This window comes from Periplaneta americana, chromosome 15, assembly GCF_040183065.1.
Source record: "Periplaneta americana isolate PAMFEO1 chromosome 15, P.americana_PAMFEO1_priV1, whole genome shotgun sequence".
NCBI lineage: Eukaryota > Metazoa > Arthropoda > Insecta > Blattodea > Blattidae > Periplaneta > Periplaneta americana.
The window spans coordinates 132,128,070-132,142,507 of NC_091131.1; the positions used below are offsets into that span (position 1 = coordinate 132,128,070).

At 35.5% G+C, this 14,438-nt stretch overlaps 1 protein-coding gene across 1 annotated transcript; it reads left to right on the forward strand.

Annotated features, from left to right (window-relative positions):
• Positions 1-3,707, forward strand: LOC138715737 (odorant receptor 10-like). Its single transcript, XM_069848793.1, has 2 exons — positions 1-86; positions 3,153-3,707. The coding sequence occupies exons 1-2, from the start codon at positions 1-3 to the stop codon at positions 3,592-3,594; spliced, it is 528 nt and encodes a 175-aa protein (XP_069704894.1). The 3' UTR covers positions 3,595-3,707.
• The last annotated feature ends 10,731 nt before the right edge of the window (positions 3,708-14,438 follow it).

A 14,438-nucleotide genomic window follows, 5' to 3' on the forward strand; every position in this document is an offset into this window, starting at 1 on the left:
ATGGCGCTAGATCCGGGCTATAAGATGGATGAGGTAAAACATCCTGGAACTGAAGATTCTCCAACACGGCGGTTGTATCCCGACTTGTGCGTGGTCGAGCTTTGTCGTGTTGAATGATCACTAGGGCCAAATTTTTCTAAAATGCATATGCGCATAAGCAAATGCATATTTTGAGGGTTAGTGCATGTTACGACATTTATTTAGTTTGTGTATGATCAATTATCTGACATTTCTGAACGAACTGTAAATCTAGTAATGAATTTGTATGTTGGACATCCCTTAGCACCACAATAGCCTTCCTATTTCAAGTGAAATGTTAACGGGACCATACTTCCAGTCTCACAAAACATGCAGGTAGATGGACGTTGCAGACCTTATTCACAAAAGGAATTTCTTACATTCATTTCTCAATGTAGTATCCTCTCAAAGTCTGTGTCGACAGGACGGTAGGTGTTCATCTGTTAACTTGTTTTTCATCTACTAATAGTTTATGCGGTGTTCTGAGAGATTAAACTAAAAATGCCTAAAGATAGGTCCACTAAGTCATTTTTAATTAAACAGCGGCTTTCAGGCAATAGTGACTATTCAAGTGACGGCGATGTAGCATATTGTCAAGTATGACGTGAGAAGACTGTGAAATGCGAGAAAAAGTTTCAACTAGAACAGCATTCGAAAACAACTGCACATCTCAGGTCAAAACAAAAGGGTAAAAACACGCAACAGGTACTTTTAACTCAGGCGAAATCACGGTCTAAAGTTAGTACATTTTCCGCTTACCTTTGTAAAGCTTTTGTATGCAGCAACATTCCGTTGCATAAATTAAATAATCCACATCTACTATCATTTCTTCAAAAATATTGTCTTAATCAAAGGATACCGGATGAATCCACTCTTAGGAAAAATTATTTACTTTCGCTACATGCTTCTGTCTTGGATTCAATACGGTCTGATATAGGACGGAACTGCGTATGGATTTCGGTTGATGAATCAACAGATTCGTGTGGCAGATACATAGCGAACTTCATAGTGGATAAATTATGTCCAGAACAACCCAGCAAACCTCATTTACTTTCATGCAAAGTGTTGGAAAAAAACCAACCACAGTACAGTTGCAAGATTTATTAACGATTCCCTGCGACGTCTCTGGCCTACTGAATTCGAGAGTCATTGTTATAAGGAGCGTGTCTTCATCACAGATGTAGCTTCATATATGTTAAAAGCTGTTCACTTCCTTAGAGTATTTTTTCCAAATCTATTCCATATGACATGCTTAACACATGGGTTACATCGCATTTCTGTTAACAAAGTGATTTCAAAAGGGGAAAAAAGTGTTCCTTAAAGCACCAGTCGTGTACAGTTGTACAAAGATCGCCTGCCTGATGTTTCTCTTCTGCCGGAACCTATTCTCATAAGATGGGGAACTTGGTTGTCTGCAGTGTCGTTCTACGAAGATAACTTTAATCAAGTGAAAGATATAGTTACAAGTATAAATGAAAGTTGTAGTGCATGTGTTCGTGAAGCAAATTGTGCATTTGAATGTGAAACTGTATATCAAGATATCAATTTCATTCATGTACATTATTCGTCACTTTCAAAGGCTATTAAGGGACTAGAAACTTGTGATGCACCCCTACACGAGTCTCTTCAGTTGATTGACAACACAATTTCTTCTTTAAATGCCGTCCCCGGTGAAACTGGGGAAAACATTGTAAGTAAATTAAGTGCAGTGTTGGACTCAAACCCAGGACTGAAAAAGATCCAATCAATTAATAAGTACATCAGTGGAATCAGACAATCTTTACCAGAGGAGTGTTCGGAGAAGTCACTACCAGTGTATAACTATTGTCCTATCACATCCGTTGACGTGGAACGATCATTTTCAGCTTATAAACTAATTTTATCCGACAATAGGAAATCTTTAACTTCTGAAAACATTGAGAAACTCTTGGTAACATACTGTGATTCGTCATTTTGCAAGGAATTAAACATGTATATCATTGAGTTAAAATAAAATAATTCCTTTGGTTAGTGCATATTGTTTTGTTTTTAGTGCATATTTTCAACATGTTTAGTGCATATATGCATGCATATTTTAAGTATTTTCAATGCATATATATTCGGGCCCTAATGATCACATTTTCCTGCGGACGAACTCCATGCAAACGTGCACGCAATTTCTTCAGCGTCTGCACGTAGCACGCTGAGTTGAGAATGCGCCACGTTCTAGAAATTCAACCAGTACCACACCATCACAGTCCCAGAAGATGGTGACCATAACTTTGCCAGTTGATGGTTGTGTTTGAACTTCTTGAGACTAGGAGAGGTCGAATGTCTGTACTCCATTGACAATAGGACATGATTTTAGTCTCTGGCAAAGTCACCAGTGCAGTACATTGCTGGTTTTGTTAACAGGCGGCCTCAATCTTCTCCAACTGTACGCATAAACTAGTGCATGGATGGCGGAAGTGCATCAACGCCCGTACGACCTATATCGCAAAATGGTGTCGCCTACTCTTGGAAAAGAGGACAATTCAGGCTTTCTTTTGAATGTAACAGATTTCAGTTTCATCAATTAATTAACGAGTTACAGCCCAGGAGGCAAAACTTATTGAGCAATCACTGGGATAGATAAGCAACATACAGTAGATAGCGGTGAGTAGACGAAGTTTTCAGTTTTAAAAAGTTCGTACATGCATAACAATCCGCATTACAGAATCACTTGTTTGTTTCTTCTTAGCCTATCTCTCCCTTCTTCTCTCTATGACGTAGGACAGGCTTGTAGATATTTTTCATCCACTGCGCACTGTACTAGTAGGAGGCCCTTGTCCTCAAGGGATTTTACGGGCATATTATCATTATTATTATTATTATTATTATTATTATTATTATTATTATTATTATTACACTGGTTAAAAGCCATTTTGCATCTGGTGTAATATATCACTTCATATCAATTTATGGTTGTAGGATCCGAAACGACCTTCGGAATTGTTAATATTGTTAAAAGAAATGTATTTAAATGTGAGCATTCACGACAGTTAATTGTGTATGCTCAGATTCAAATACATTTATTTTAAGAATATTTCCGTTCTTGTTCTCGTTTCCATTCCCGGTTTACTGTGGACCAGTCTTAAGCCTCATATAATTCACAGACGCGTGGTGGAGCTGAACTCGATGCTGTCCCTGGTCTCATGCACCGTGGTGCTTACCGGATCCGTGCTGCTCGCGTTCCTGGGCTTCCAGATCACGGTGACAGGAAACAACATGGTGCACCTGCCCCGCCAGCTCACCTTCGTCATATTGGTCCTAGAGGAGCTGGGCTGGTTCTGCTGGTTGGCCGATAGACTGTCGCAGAGCAGCAAGGACATATGCCTATCGGTCTACTGCGGCGACTGGATCGCCCACTCTGAGGGAATCAAACGCTCCCTCAGCTTCGTCATGGCTCGTGCCCAGCGTCCCGTTCAGATCACTGTGGGGCCCTTCGGCGTCATGTCGCTCGAGCTCTATGCCAAAGTGAGTGACCGTCCTACATCTCCTTCATTCTCTGCCTCTTACCCTTTCATCCTCACCGCTTTCTCATGTTTACTTTCATAACTCCTTTTGTATTTTCGCTCTTCGGGTACCTTCAGTTCTCTTCTTTTGCCTTTCCCTTCATTTCTTCCCCTTTGCTTCCCACTTCTTTCTTTTCACTTCTCTATTGTACGAAGCACCAGTATATAAACTTGTGATATAGCGGTACAGAGGTGCTTATCGGGCGGGACATGGAGTATCCTTGACCACTTCAGTCCAAATAATAGTCTTTTTGTACACCCGTGATAAATTGAGTTCCGTGCCAATTTTGATACCTGACTAAGTCGGCCCTACCATCCGCCACACCACGCATTACTCTCCAGCAATCAGATCTGTATGCTTTATCTCTGGTGGTAGTCTACCGCACCATACAGATAAACATGAGTCGTCATGTCCCCGTCAGAGAAAGTAAAGATCCTGGGCGACTCCGATACCTCCTTGAGTCGCCCAGAATTCACAACACTGCCACAAGGACAAACCACAACGAACACCCACTACAAGAGGCGATCGATTCGGAGTCATGCAAATATAGAATATGCCCTTATTTTCCGAGTTGGAGATGATGGTAAAAGGGGGATTCTGGAGATTGTTGGTAGCATAACTTGCGTAAAGTAATATAACCCCGAGATAAACACCCATAACCTTAGCCTTATCCACCACTAGTACAACTTCACCATCCCCGAGATTTTAGTTCGAGTCCGCGAACATCGTAAGCAATGCTTTGTCAACTGAGCTACCAAAGAGGCTGAATCTATGCAGAAAGTATTTTTATGTGGAAAATTTATCAGGAAGAAACATTGGTTTTCACTTGTTAGCTAATCCTACCTACAGGCTGATCCAAAATTTACCATATTAAACTGTTCATTATCTCTTACTCTTATCTGTCCGTTTCAAAAAGTTCCACAAAAGAAAATTCCTAAAAGTTTTTAACTGATTGTAACAAACTTCTTAAAAGTGGACTCAAAGAAATCTTGCAAATATCAATAGACCAGGGATGCAGAACTGACAGACAGAGTGGTGGAAGCACGGGAAAAGCACTGGTTCCCCTTCCACAATCCACGGGCGTTGAATGACGTCTCCGTGATCCGTCCATAACCATTGGAACAAACTGGTGATCGCGAACAAAATGAGAAAGTATTTTCGACCACAAAAATTATAACACTAAACTTAACCAACGAATTCAGATTAAATTCATTGTATATCTAATGATATGTAATCGAATACAATACGTTAATACGTAAGGAGAAACATTTGGAATAGGTACATAAATTCACAATTTCTCATTTAAGTTTAATTAGTTAAAGTGAATTGATGATACCAAATATTTAAACCAACCATATATTTGTTGTAGTCTTACAAGATTAGGGAAACGTAAGTCAACATCAATCCATTGGTTTATAACGGACTAAGCCGTCTCCGGAGTACCAATCTTCATCTTCCTCGGTGTTTCCGTAGGTATTCCTCTATTCCTCATGCTCGGTTTTCGTTCTAGACATGAATAAAATTTATTAAATACTTTCCTTCACGATATATTGCTATAAACAATCATATTAAATACCTTATTCTTTGAATGGTATTTAAGTTTGTATCATTTCATTCATTCATTCATTCATTGTATTCCATAGATCTTACATGAGCAATGAAGCTTTAAGATGTGGAACAAGTCAAAATTTTACAATATTACAATTACAATTTTTACAAATTTTTATAGTGTTACAATTTAGTAATTTTCTATAATTTTTACAATACTTTGGCGAGATGTAGTGGGATGAGGTGAGGTCCGAGGATTCGCCAAAATATTACCCGGCATTTGCGTTTTGGTTGGGGAAAACCTCGGAAAAACCCAACCAGGTAATATACGATTGTATGTAAAGATTAAAACATTTATAACATTTTTAAAGTATAAAAGTACATAACTTATAGTTTAAGTGAAATTGGCCATATTGATATCACAAAAAAATTTAAAAGAAATCTAGTTTATCATATGAATATAAAGGAAAATAAATCTTATAATTAACTTTGCTTCAACCACAACGTGCATCAGATCTCTGACATTTTTTTTCCCCCGCCAATTTCGTTACATTGGACTATATTGCTGGTTGAGTGGAAGAGAAAGCCTTACGGCCATAACTCTGCCAGCTAAAATAAATCATTATTATTATTATTATTATTATTATTATTATTATTATTATTATTATTATTATTATTATATTACCTGAAATCAAATGTGCATCTGTCCATTTAGAGCGATCGTCGCTCGTAATGAATTTCATTTTGGAGAATATTTACTCACATATTATGTATGTAGAACCAAACACAGAACCCATACGTGCTTTGTGATTCTTTTAAATACAGAAGTATTCATTTCCACATTGCTCTTTAAACTGGTATTTTCCGAAAGAAATTGCTTGCCTTGAATTCTATCATTAGTCAGTGAATACAAACTCCACTTATCTTTTCATGTGAATGATCCGTGAATTTGAGGGAAAGGATGAATGACGTAATCCGGCTTGTGACGTATGCCACAAGTGACGTTCAGTTTTGCATCCCAGCAATAGGCGTTCCCGACCTTAAATACGAATGTCTAGGACTCTTTTGTGCGTTCTAGGAAGCAAGGTTACAACAATATTAATATATGCAATGTTCTTTAAAAAACGGTAATATCTATGTGAATCAAATTAGGAAGCTTCAAAAAGAAAGTTTACGCTGCATGAGAAATTAAACTGGAGACACACAACACTAATCCTAATAGTCTCCTTCTGACGCAAGAATAGTCCCATGTCAATTACGGGAACAAGAACTTACTTCCAACTGCCTCATAAAGGAAAAGGTGTCGCCCTTTATAAGGAGTATACGTACGCCTGCAAATAGGTGGATTCGTGATCACCAGAGCCCGGATTTCCATGCACTGTCAAATACTAACACATGTATGCATTAATGAAATATTATATTATGGCAAAACATGCACAATGAAGCGAGAAAGCAGTAAACATATACACTATCAAAATTGAGTTCTACATTATGTTCCATTTTCATTTTCTTTCGAAACAACGTACTACAATTAGTTTGACGTGCTTGAACACAGAAAATGGACTTTGTACGTCACAAGAAGTGATAGATACATAATTAAGCGAAGAAATTTGGTATAAAGTAAGGTCGAGTAGTAAGTCTTTTCCATTTCTGCATGATCATATCCCTACCGAGAATCGAATCCGCGACCTTCCGAGTCTTTGTTATATTAAGAATTTTAGATAAGGGCGCAAAAAGCCATAGTAGCTGACGCACCCTCCTTAAACCCTACTACTACTGCGACCTTCCGACTTTTTATAGTGTTACACCTTAACAGTGATGCTATCACACGCCCCAAAATGCAAACTTACAGTACGCTTTTAGTAAACAATCACAATAAACTAAGTCACTGTTCGTCTTTGTAAGTTCCTTTCCCTCAATCCATTTTCATACAATATCATTTCTTGCCGTTCTAACAGGAGCTATAGCAACACTTCACAATTCGATACCAGAGTATACTAAATTGCAGTTTGCAAGCATTCTTCTTCTGTCTTCCTTTCTCTCAATATTTTGACCCCCGGCCAAAGAGTTTATAATACTTACTAGAGACACATACCAGTGAGTGGCAGGCAAGGAAAATGTCACAAATTGAATCGGCTAGAATCCGCCATTAAAGGGAGTGTTTGCGGCGCGAAATTCGGAAACAGTACCACAATACATTGATGTAGCCTGGTGATAGACACTGTTTTAAACATCTTTTACCAAGGATGGGTCATGATGAAGTGAAGATGAATGGCAAAGGAGCGCTGTATTTATTGAAGTATTATATGATTCATCTTTGGCGATATTATAAAATCAATTCAATCACCCATATAAGTTTATACTCGGGATAAGTAAGTGAAATATTGAATAATGGCAATGCCAACATGAATTTTCAGTATTGCCAGTATTCTTCAAGGCCAGAATAATAGATAACTACTGTAATATTTAAAATAATCTATATTTTAGTCCTTTCATGCAAGGGAAGAGAAAGATATATGGTGCTTAGAAAATGTTGTGGTGAAATATGAGATCATCAAAATTCTGGAAACCTGATTTAAAACATAATAAGAATAAATTTTTATCATTAAACAATTTATTAATTGTATAGCTGTCGGTACAGGCTTTTTAATGCAGTAGTAGTAATAGGCCTAGTAGTAGTGACATAATAGAGGTCTAGTAGTAGTGGTAATAGTAGGCCTAGTAGTAGTGGTAATAATAGGCCTAGTATTAGTGATATTAGTAGGCCTATTAGTAGTGGTAAGAGTAGGCCTAGTATTGGTGGTATTAGTAGGCCTAGTATTGGTGATATTAGTAGGCCTATTATTGGTGGAATTAGTAGGCCTAGTATTTGTGGTATTAAAATGTCTAGTAGTAGTGGTAAGAGTAGGCCTAGTAGTAATAGTTGGCCTAGTATTGGTGATAATAGTCGGCCTAATAGTAGTGGTAATAGTATGCCTAGAATTGGTGGTATTAGTAGGCCTGGTGGTGGTGGTGGTGGAGATTGTAATAGTAGGCCTAGTAGTGGTAATAGTAGGCCTAGTAGTAGTAGTATTAGTAGCCCTAGTAGTAGTGGTATTAGTAGGTCTAATATTTGGTATTAATAGGCCTAGTATTTTGTATTAGTAGGCATAGTACTAGTGATGGCAAGGCAACTTGTGGTGGTGTAATAAATTTGTGGCCATCAGCTATATTTTCACGAATAAGCTAGAAGTACCAAACGGAAACTACATGATTTACCGTAATTTATTCTGAAATAAAACAGTTTTATAGAGATGCTGTCTGAGGATTTTATTATGCACTTTGCTATTATAATCTACTGTAATATGATGGCACCTAACCCTTACATACATTGTTGAAATCAACCTTATAAACCAGATTAATATGCTTCTGGAAAAAAATCTTATTCAAGAAATGTTCCGACATTCTGTAAACACATTGAAAGAAGGAACTGCATTTAGAACATTTTTCCAAATATTAAGATATGTATGTTTTCCTGGGCATCCTACAATAGTAAGCTACAGTATGTTAGAACAATTATTTGCGGCGCAGTATTTCACCATTTTCTTATTATTTCCCTTGAGATGTACTTATATTTATTCGTACTCCTCAAATAAGCATAAACTGCTCGCACTCCCGGCGAAGCATCAACTCCCTTTAATGGCGGCCGAACATCGGTTCAAATTTGTACGCTACACTAGCGCCATTGGTGTCTCTAGTTATATATTACCAAAGACGTTGTAGTTATATATCTAGACACACAATTGGCGCTGATGTCGTGTACAAATTTGAAACCTCTCGCGCAGGTACGCGCGACGCCATGTCTTGGGAGTAGAAGCACTTTATCAAGCATCAACACATGGAGATTCACGTGTTCATTTGTGTTGTTTACTTTCAAGAGTGTGTTGATTTGTGTTGTCTACTTTTAATAGTGCATTAAAGTTAAAGTTAACAGCAAGTTTAGTTTTTAGCCATGGGTGGAATGCATTAATAGTCATTTCTAATAATAAAATTAGTGTATTTTAAAAATGCGTAATATCTTCGAAGTGTGAATGTGTTCCTACAACTTAGAGATGTTCGTTCCTAACGTGTAGATGTTATTAATTGAATTTAATTGGGTGACTAGTGCCGTTCTTATGGTGAATTCGTGTGCAACGTTTAATTGTACGTATACGTACAAGGAAGGATCTGGAAGCACTTTATCAACACATGGAGATTCACGTGTTCATTTGTGTTTACTTTTAATAGTGTGTTAATTTGTGTTATTTTTTTATAGTGAATTAAAGTTAAAGTTAATAGGAAGTTCAGTTTTTTTAGTCAGTGATGGAGTACATTAATAGTCGTTTCTAACAATTAGTGTATTTTAAAAATGCGTAATATCTTCGAAGTGTGAATGTGTTCCTACAAGTTAGAGATACATGTTGCTAACGTGTAGGTTTGTTATTGTTTAATAAATTCTACGCCTAAGTAGTAAATTTGAGTGTGCCGTTCACTATGGTGAATTCGTGTGCAGCGTTTAATGTAAGTACAGTAATATAATTACCGTACAATTTATTTCTTGCTTGCTTAGCCTAGTTGGACATGTACCGAGGTAATAGCTACAGACGAAGACGAATATCTAACACAAAAAAGCGTTGTTCTGAATATTAGGTTTTCAAAATACCGCTAATAAACTTGTTTAAACTTATAACTTAATGCTACTAATTACTAATTCTAAATTTGTTTGACAGAGTAATTAATGCCTGTAAAGTATATTTTATAGTCCTACTACTGCTATGATAATAAGCTAATGAATGGTACTTACGCCAATATTTTCAAAATAAAACAATAGGCTTACATATTTTTTTTACATGTATGGAAGCAGAGATATTAATATTTTTAGACGTATTAAATTGATCATAATGACCATATATACATAAAGATCAGATGTCACCATACACCTAAAAGTTCTAACATGAATTTACATAAATTTGTAAGAAATTTAAGGAAGTCCATCTTATTAATTAAAAATCAATAGGTAAGCTCTTATTCTGTAACTAGGCCTAAAATTCATATAGCCCATAAGTGTTCAAGTACCTATATTTGACGGAGTAATTCCTGCATGTAAAGTTTATTTTATATTATTATGATAATAAGCTAATGAATGGTATTTATATCTTAAAACTAGAACATTAGTGTACATGTTTTTATTTTACAGATGTATTATACTATACAATATGAAAGCAGATCAAATTGTTCGTTTCTCCTCTACATCAAAGGAAACATATATGTACATAGTAGGATATATTGTTTTATGTAATGTACAATACATAGCTGGCAGTGTTTTACGAATAACAGGTAATAGACTACTAATACATAACTTTATTTTCACCTGAACTGGCTTACAATAGGCTATGCATTTGTATTTTTTATTCGCTCTAAAATGATGTCAAATAACTACAACGTATTTGATAATTATCAAATTGTTTCCGTCATCTTTCGTTTCACGTCATACTAACGGTAACTTGAATTATGTCCACAACATAGTCGCTTTAAATCTCAACAGGATTTTGTTTCATTTAGTTACTCCGATTAGTTTATAAAATATAAAAAACATATTATTTTAAACCTTAAACATTGCATATGCGGATGTCTGCTCACCGGCGCTCTCCCCAAACATGGCGCCGGGCGCAAGCTTCAATTTGTCCCGACTAAAATTCTGCGCAGCCTGGGCTGTAGGGGCTCGTATATTACAAACTCTTTGCCCCCGGCTTGTAAAGAGCGAGAGTTGTTAGGGGCTGGAAATTCCAGTGAAACAAAGGGAAAGTTTAGTGTAAAGTTCAAAGACTAGGTGTCAGGTAGGATGCCACGGAACCATGTTACCGGTAGCTTTCTTTTATTTTATTTCTTTGTCAGTAGACAAATACGTCTACCGTGGAAATACCTGATTCTACGAAGCAACATTCATAAAAGACACTATTATGTAAGTTAATATAATATATGCACTGAAGCCAGAAAAAAGATCATAATAAATATAAAAGTCTAAATGTGTGATCCTCAAAATATGCATTATGCATGAATTTACTCCCGAAAAAGACCAAAACATATAAACATGTACGGAAAAAATCAGATTATTTGGAATCTACAAGTCATAAAACGAATATTTTTAAAGTTTGAAAAGTGTAACAAAATTACATAAAAACAATCATTTGTATGGCAATCTGGGCCCTAACGATCACCGTGGCTTATTGTGCTCCGAATGTAGAGAAGCTATAAAAATGACAGACATTGTTAGTGCGGTACGTTCCCTACCGGATAGATCTCAGGACGGTATCCCCTGCAGGCATTGCCGCAGAGAACACGAAACCCTTGCATACGTCCTGGGATTCTGCCCATAAGGGTAAGGCAGTACCATATCTGGGGGGGGGGGGGAAAAAAAAAAAAAAAAAAAAAAAAAAAAAAAATCCAGGAATTATGCATATGAAATATAATTTTCCACTAAAAGTGTGTGTTACGAATATGACACATAGGCCTACTTCCTCATTTTACGCGATTCTCAACAATTCAGTCCTTTAATTATTTTGTGTATTTAATTATTGCCTTAATTATTTTCTTGAACTAATATTAAAAACTTTCATAGACCGAAAAATTCAACTTTAGCGGCCTGCCGCTAAAGTCGTCATGGCAACCATTAGCATAGTTTTAAACAATATATTATGACTTTATTGCGTATCAATGCTAAGTTTTATTTAGTGTAATGTGTCCATAACTTGCGTTTACTTCTTAGTCCATAATTTGTTGCAGAAATAATTACAAAACTGTGTTATTTTAATGTGAAGAGAATTTTACATGTTATCATAACCTATTCGCATCAACATTTTAAGTTTATAATGGAAGCTATTTTGAGGTTTAATAAAACAGAATTTATATTGTGGTTTTAATTGAGCACATCTACCTTCCTTAATTGTAGACAGAAAATTTACCATACCACTCCTATGACATTAGTGTACGTACGATTGTGTTACTTCGTTTCTTAGGTAGTAGATAAATACAATAATTCAGTACTCAATTCCTAGTATTAAAATGCAGACAAATTGAATGTGCAGGGTATCATACATGCCATTATGTTTAATTATAATCTATAATTGCGAATATAGGAAGATAAGCAAAATATAGTAAACATAGTTCATAATTTCCATATGACATAACATACATATGTAATGGTAGGGCATTGGAGATCACTAAAATTAGACAGAAAGGGGCAACTCGTATTTTAAACATAACCTATAAGTTCAACATATCTAAATATCCGTGCGGTGCAACTGAAAATTATTGAATCGTGCATAAATGAATGTACAAGAATTTCGCGATATTTAATCGAAATAAAGGCAGGTATTACACATACAAACAACGTAATTTTCACACCAAAGATAATATTACACCTTAACTTACAAATGAATTATGTCTGAAGTGTCTCATAATCATTGTTTTAAATTTTATTAATGCAATTAGACTACACTTTAGAGAAATATATGTTCCTCTTTATGTATCCCAAATAATTTATATGGTTGAAACGCCGTCCTTCATGACAGGGTTAAGCGAGTCACATGCTCTGCCTTGCGGCCTCTAATAGATCACGATGGCAGTGACACAGTCTATTGTTCCTAGTACCCACAGCGCTCCAAGCGACTAGCAACTATCGCGAGAATTGCAAAAAATCATCCCAAGCTTCGTAACTGTATATACTTAACTGCATAATTATATTGTATCATTCCTAATATTATTCTTCTATGTATAAAAATCGGCATTTAACATTAACTAAATTTATATGTTAAAATATATTATTTATTTATTTAATAGATTTATTTCTACTGGCAACGTTAAGACCATAAAGTCTTCTCTTCCATTCAACCTGTATAAGAACACTAGCAAATATAAGAATGACAAATACATGAACAATATAAAATTAATAATAATAATAATAATAATAATAATAATAATAATAATAATAATAATAATAATAATAATAGCAAAATAAAGACAAGTTTAGTTACATGTACTTCTAAAGCTATGGTTCCGCTATGGCGATCATCGCCGAGCCTGCAACGTTGGCGATCATCGCCGAGCGAACAACGTCAGCTGAGCCGTTTCCATTACAGCGAACGTCGTCGTTTTCTCTATTGAAAATATTATGCAATCAGAAAGTTAGATATCATTAAGTTTTGAGGCAATTGTAGACAAGTTTAGAGTTCATTTTTCTAGTAAATACGAAGAGCTAAATGTTATCAGTGATCAGTGAGATACATTGCTGTACTTATGCCACTTTAATCACAGACGTACAGTACATTTAAATTACTTTCCGAGCGATCTGTGTCAAAATTAATTACATTGTTCGTAATTATAGTGGTTACAACGTTCAAGCTTTTGTCCAAGCTATTCAGCTTACAACTAATTCAAAACACACACCATTAGGATTTTAAAATAAAACAAGAAATTTGTTACATTAATCGTCGTTATTAAAGGTTCAAATTTTGGGAAAGATATTCCTTTACACCCTATATATATATATATATATATATATATATATATATATATAGGCTCTACGTTCCTGCTCTAACACTAAAATCAGTTTATATATATATATATATATATATATATATATAAACACTGTCTTTAAAAATAGATAATATTTTAATTCATTTTAATTATTTCTTCCCTAATGTATCCGAATAGTATACATAGAATTAAACTGTACTGAAATACAGATATTTTACCAATCTTGTCTACAATTTCACCAACTTCCTTCCACAATATTTCCTTTTTATGTGTATTTTTGGAACTCATGTAGTACAGGACATGATGATTGGAAACTTGATTAATTAAAGTTCCATCACTTATTTATGAGAAATTGCTAAATAGACTATGTTTTGCAGCCATATTGTGTTATCGCCATTCGTTTGTTTTTTGAATGAACGACGATCTCCGCTGTCAATTTGAAGCCAAATTATTCCAGAACGATGATGAACGCTAGCGTGCTGAACGTTGTAAAGAAACCAGTTCCGTATTACACGTATAGTTAATCGAGCAGCGTTGTTCGCTTGGCGATGATCGCCATAGCGGAACCATAGCTTAAGAATCAAACAATTGCAGTAATGTGAATCGAAGTAGTTGTTAAAATAATAGAAAAATTTATATATTAAAAATAAAAATCATATATTAGAACAATTATACTGTGTTTTAGAAAAATTCACAGTCTAAGCAGTCTATTTGACAACCGGGTTTTGAGAGTAATCAATGTCTGACAGCCCCGTAAGGTATATTGGGCCTTCCGTCAAGGATTC